At 43.3% G+C, this 6,140-nt stretch overlaps 1 gene segment (V, D, J or C); it reads right to left on the bottom strand.

Moving 5' to 3' along the window:
* Positions 1 to 4,958: 4,958 nt before the first annotated feature.
* On the bottom strand, positions 4,959 to 5,450 carry LOC134405894 (Ig heavy chain V region PJ14-like). The segment is given in 2 exon segments: positions 4,959 to 5,284; positions 5,392 to 5,450. Coding segments are annotated over 2 exon segments (372 nt in total).
* Between the last annotated feature and the right edge of the window lie 690 nt (positions 5,451 to 6,140).

The raw sequence follows: 6,140 nt of genomic DNA, 5'->3' as shown, positions 1-6,140 counted from the left end.
AAATACTCCCAGGATATCAAGTGGAGCTGACTTATGTGACTTTCCACTGAATCTGTATCCTCAATCTGTGACTTCTTCTATTTAATGAAGATCATATCCGTAAATCATTTGCATAATAGCATCAGGCCTACTTATATAGAAGAGCAGAGTCACAACTAATAAGACTTTCAAGTGACCATAATGAGCAGTTATGAGGTGAACACCTGCTGTTCACCTCATAACTTTGAGTGCGAGCAGATCTTCAGTGTCCTGATAGCACAATCAGTTGTTTTCTGGATTCTTGCAAAGAACAGCTAATGAATTGTAGCACTTTAAAAATGAAAAACAAAACTCCATATCAACATGAATGAGGATATTTAGGTTGGCTCCACTTTTCAATGAAATCACAGTTTCATTGCCCCTGTTCAGGTTCGCGAGTGGAGTATGTTCAGCTCAATTTTAAAAAGAACCTAGTTCCCTAATCTCTAGAAGTTCAAATCTGGATCCTTAGGGCTCTGTTGTGGTTTGTAGGTTATCCACCACCACCCATCCCCACCCACCCAACATACACATCCACATTCCACAGTCCTGATCCAACCTGGAACAGATACTTTGCAGTTCTCCATCATCACATCATGTCTGAACTCTACCACCCAACTTTCAATCCTCTGACATCCCAATTCTCCAGTGCAGATTTGAGGACACAGAGGGCTGTTGAAAAGAAGCTGAAGAGGTACGGACTAAAATTAGCTTGGTTTCTTCATTTCTAAATATGAGATCATTTGAAGGGATAGATTCTTCAACCTTTTAATACAGTTTCTTCATGGAGACGAGAGTTGTTAGACACCTGCTTCCTGTGGCAAACTTAGATTTCACTCTCTATTTTCTCTTTTAATTGTGGTTGGTCCTGCAAAGTCATAACATCTGAACAGTAGCATGGAACATGAAAGCCACCATCAGCAAAATTCTTCCCTGCACTTATACATGAATAGGTTTTGGACATGAGCCCAGAGTTGCTTCCTGTAATAGTGTGTGGCTAGAAAAGTAATAGAGAGCTGTGTCCTCTACTTTCACATCGTTCATTTGCAGAAAGAAGCTGCATCTGTCCTTGGAGATTGCTCTTGTGAATAAGTATTGTATCCTGATTTCCATAGCCAACACACTACTCTGTGGTGTTCCTCAGGCACCTGCCCCAACCAATGCCTATTATAGCTTCCAATAGCAAAAGCATTCACAGTTCATTTGAGCTGGATGAATTGCCCCATCCATTTGACTACTTGACTTGACGGGGAGAGAGAACTCTTAGACCTTAGCTAGATGGGGCTTTATCCTGAGTGATCCCCGGGATTGTCCCTGTGTCCACATGATGCTCAGGGGATCCTGGGATCAGGGAGGGATGATCCATCCCATTCCTGATCTCACCCTCCACTTTAGGCCTGGTTTTTCTGTGGTCTCAGGCTGAGCCTAAGACCACAGAACGTGTGGCCGGGCATCACAGTTTGTCATGGCTCCTCACAGTTCCTCGCAAGGAGCCGGGACCCACGCACAGGGTGCAGAGCCCCTAAGGAGGTCAGCGCCCATCAGGGGAGGGGTGGGGTGAGCAATGGAAATATTACTTTTTAAAAAAGGCTTACCTTTTGCACACAAGTGCTCGTGCACTCTTGTCGCTTAAAAAAAAGAAAATGGTGGGCGCAACAACTCTACCTTTGAGGCTGTTGCACACCATGTCTGTACAGAGGGGAGATCTCAAGATCAAAATATCGTGGCTTCTTCACCCCTCCATCATGCTAGTAACAGTAACTTTAGTGAAGACTTATTGTTGATAGCTGTTTTTTTCCTGTCAGGCTTTTCACCGTTACAAGCTTCATGGCCATGAGAAGAGCATGGTCTTCTCCATGCTTGGAATAGATGTACCTATTGAATTTGGCCAGTGCTGATGGGTGGAAGCCATTGATAGCCTTCACCTCCAGGAATTTACCCAACCTGTAAGTTTCCAGCCCAATTCAAGGTGCAGGTTTTAACCTCTAAAGCTTTACATGGCTTGGGACCACAATACCTGACAGAACTCCTGTCCCAACAAGATCCTACCCATACACTATGCTCAACATCTAAGGTCCTCCTCCGGGTGCCTATTCTGAGGGGAGCTCAGAGGAAGGCAACAAGGGAGAGGGCCTGTCCTGTGGTGCCCCCCCCCCAATTATGGATCTCCACAATGAAGCTCACCTGGCACCAACACTGTTATCTTTTCGGCGCCAGGTGAACACTTTTCTCTTCTCCCAGGCATTTAACAGCATATGCTGAGTTTTTCCTCTTATCTGACCCCAGAATAGTTGTTTTTAAATGGATATTGCCTGTTTTTATGTTTTTTATGGTTTTAAATTTTGTATATTTGTTTTTAACATTCACTGTTTTTAATATTTGTACACCGCCCAGAAAGCTTCAGCTATGGGGTAGTATATAAATAATAATAATAATAATAATAATAATAATAATAATAATAATAATGAGATCATTTTAAAGCTTAGATTCTTCAACTTTCTTGATTGAGACATGAGTTCTCAGACACCTGTTTCCTGTGGCAGAATTCAATCTCACTCTTTATTTTCTTTCCTAGTTGTAGTTGCTACTGCTAGGTCATTGCATAGGAACAGTATCACGGAACATGAGCGCCACCACCAGCATGTTTTTTCCTGTATTTAAACAGCAAAACATTTTGGATATGAGCCCAGTGTGGCTTCCTCTCACTGTGTTCCCCTGGCACAGAAAAGGATGGCCGTTTCCTCCACTTCCAAGTTATTCTGTTGCAGATAGAAGCTGGAGTTGTCGTTGGAGACTCAAAGCCACACTTGGATAGTGGAAGTATAGGGGTGGTAAAGTCATTCCCAGTATCCAGCCAGCCAATTTAATGTCTACCCAGGCACCTGCCTCACTGAATGCATATAAGAACATCCAATGTCCTTGACAGTACATTCGAGCTGTGTGGATTTTCCAAGGTTTTTGACTTCTGCACTGTCCTGGGTGAAATTAATCTAAGAACTGGTTCCTGAGTGACAGAAAGGAACAGAATCAGAACAAACATAAGATTAGGGTAAAGCTCAACAATTTAATTGCCAAAGGGTCTTGTTTCAAATCTGTAAGAATTTAGGTATATATGTGCTGAAAGATTAGCATAGAAGAATAACTTAGAAAGCTGCAAGAAGGAAAAGTAAATATAACTAAAAGATGATGATGATGATGATGATGATGATGATGATGACATGGGCATGCGTGTTTCCTGCTCTCTCTTTGGCCACCTCCAAACCCATCAGTTAATATCAGAGCAGAGACATGCCCAGTGACTATGCAATGTGTTTGTGTCTCAGTTGAACATCTCCATCTTTGGAAGATGCTAAGTGCGGTGAGGGGTAGCTTTGATCTTGACATCTCTGGCTAACCAATTCGGTATTGCCACAGTGCTGTCTGTGACCTTGCTCTCCTTCAATTGCAGTGTTCAGCGGAGTGGGGAAAACCAACTGGCTGCTGATTCTGGTGGTCAGAGGGGGAGAGGGAGCCCATTTCTGCTCAGACTCAAAGAAGTCAATTATCCACATTTCCACAGTGTGAAAGTGCTGCTGGGCTAGCTGGCTGGCATGGTGAGTGAGAAAGCTCCTACACCTAAGTCAGGCACAGGCAGGCTCATTATTTCATTTAAACTATGACTCCTGTTGGCTGGCTGGGCTTCCAGTACAGGGGAGGGGGGCTCTGTCCAATAGATCTGGAGGACACCAGGTTGGAGAAGGCTGGAGTAGAAACTTCCACCAGCAGCAGTGGGCTCTGCATCAGCAAAGTAAAGGATAAAATCTCCCTCCATAAATGAGGAAGGGTGTGCGTGGGTGTGTTTGTTTAAGGGGGATTATGGTTTGACGGGGGGGGGGGAATTAAAAATTCCTTTAAAAATTCAAGACATGAATGGATCTGCTACAAACTGGGCACAAGTAAAGCCCTGCTTAAGAGCTATCATCACACAATGTTTCATCTCTTTATCTTTAAAAATGAGGGAGCTGTAAGCATTTGATTAATTTCAATTGACCTGAGTGGTTATCTGGAAGCAGATGGTTCTCCGATGGGTAATCCAACAGGGTGGAGTTATGGGACCTGCTCTGAAATCGGGGCAGATAATTGCCTCAATGGAGCTCTGGCTCAAATTTTGAGGCTGAGAAGAGCCACTTTGCACATCCCTAATATTGTAATTCATAAGGTGAATCCATGTAGGAGATGAACTATAACATGTTTTGGGGATTTCTACATACATTTCAGGGAATAGAATATGAATGGAATGAGACATCATCCATTAGAGACTTGATGAAATGGAAAGGATAAAAAACAACCTCTTTTTCAGCTTTAGGGCATACTACAGATCTGATCCAACCTGGGCCAGATTCAATATAATTTTCCATCATCACATCAGGTGTGGACTCCACTTCCCCCCTCTCTGATCTCTCATTACAACCATAGTCTCCCAAACAGTTTTGAGGGCACAGGGGGATGCAGGATGGAAGAGAAAAAAGCAGAATCCTATTGTTTGTACAACACTGGAATTAACTAGGGTGACCATATGTGGCTCCTGCATCTTTAACACTTGCATAGAAAAGGGGATTTCAGCAGGTGTCATTTGTATATATGCAGAACCTGGTGAAATTGCCTCTTCATCATAACAGTTAAAGCTGAAGGAGCTGTGCTCTCTTTTGTATCAGGTCAAGAGAGCAGTCAATTCTCATTCAGAGAACCCTCACTTTGTAAGAACTGACACTATAGCAGATTGAAATGACAGCTTCCCATCACCCAGATTCCTGATCAATGCACTTCAGATCTGCAATGGCACATCAAGCATTTGAGAGTGAGGAAACGGGATGAAAAATGAATGGGTTGCCATCTGTTGCAGATGAAGCAGTAACTGACTAATGCCTGGTTTTCAGGAAGTGCAGTTTTTGCTCTGCCCCTCAGAAGGGTTTCCTCAGTGTGTCTCTCGCACAGTAATACATGGCAGAGTCTTCATTCTTCAGGTCCCTCAGTTGCAGGAAAACCTTGCTTTGGGAGGTGTCCCTTGTGATGGTGATCCGAGATTGCAGAGCGCTATTGTAGTGAGTGCTTCCACCACTCCAGATAACTCCAGTCCACTCCAGTCCCTTTCCTGGGGGTTGACGGACCCAGTCCATGCCATAGCTTGTGAGAGAAAATCCAGACACGCTACATGTCAGTTGTAGCGTCTCTCCAGGCCTCTTCACACCACCACCAGACTCTGACAGGGTAATCTGGGATGAAACATCTGTGTTCGTGGAAAGAAAAAGGTGGACAGCTGAAAATGTACCATTAGAAACACATGGGAAACAACTGGATTGTCTTCATAAAGGGAAACCTTTAGTTTTTTCTTACATGTAGGGAAGATCAGTAGGAAGCTTATCAAGAATGTCAGCTCCATGACCTCAGTGGATGCAAATACTCCCAGGATATCAAGTGGAGCTGACTTATGTGACTGTCCACTGAATCTGTATCCTCTACCTGTGATTTCTTCTATTTAATGACGATCACATCTGTAAATCATTTGCATGAATGCATCAGGCCTACTTATATAGAAGAGCAGAGTCACAACTAATAAGACTTTCAAGTGACCCTAATGAGCAGGAATTATGTATCACCACCTGCTGTTCACCTCATAACTTTGAGTGCGAGCAGATCTGTAGTGTGCTGATAGCACAATCAGTTGTTTTCTGGATTCTTGCAAAGAACAGCTAATGAATTGTAGCACTTTAAAAATGAAAAACAAAACTCCATATCAACATGAATGAGGATATTTACGTTGGCTCCATTTTTCAATGAAATCACAGTTTCATTGCGCCTGTTCAGGTTCGCGAGTGGAGTATGTTCAGCTCAATTTTTAAAAAGAACCTAGATCCTTGCACATCCCTAATCTCTAGAAGTTCAAATCTGGATACTTAGGCCTCTGTTGTTGTTTGTAGGTTATCCACCACCACCCATTCCCACCCACCCAACATCCACATCCACATTCCACAGTCCTGATCCAACCTGGAACAGATACTTTGCAGTTCTCCATCATCACATCATGTCTGAACTCTACCACCCAACTTTCAACTCCTCTGACATCCCTATTCTCCAGTGCAGAT

The sequence above is a fragment of the Elgaria multicarinata genome, chromosome 11 (assembly GCF_023053635.1).
Source record: "Elgaria multicarinata webbii isolate HBS135686 ecotype San Diego chromosome 11, rElgMul1.1.pri, whole genome shotgun sequence".
Taxonomy (NCBI): Eukaryota; Metazoa; Chordata; class Lepidosauria; order Squamata; family Anguidae; genus Elgaria; species Elgaria multicarinata.
Note: the sequence above shows the minus strand (reverse complement) of the source record. Positions and strands in the feature narration are given on the sequence as shown.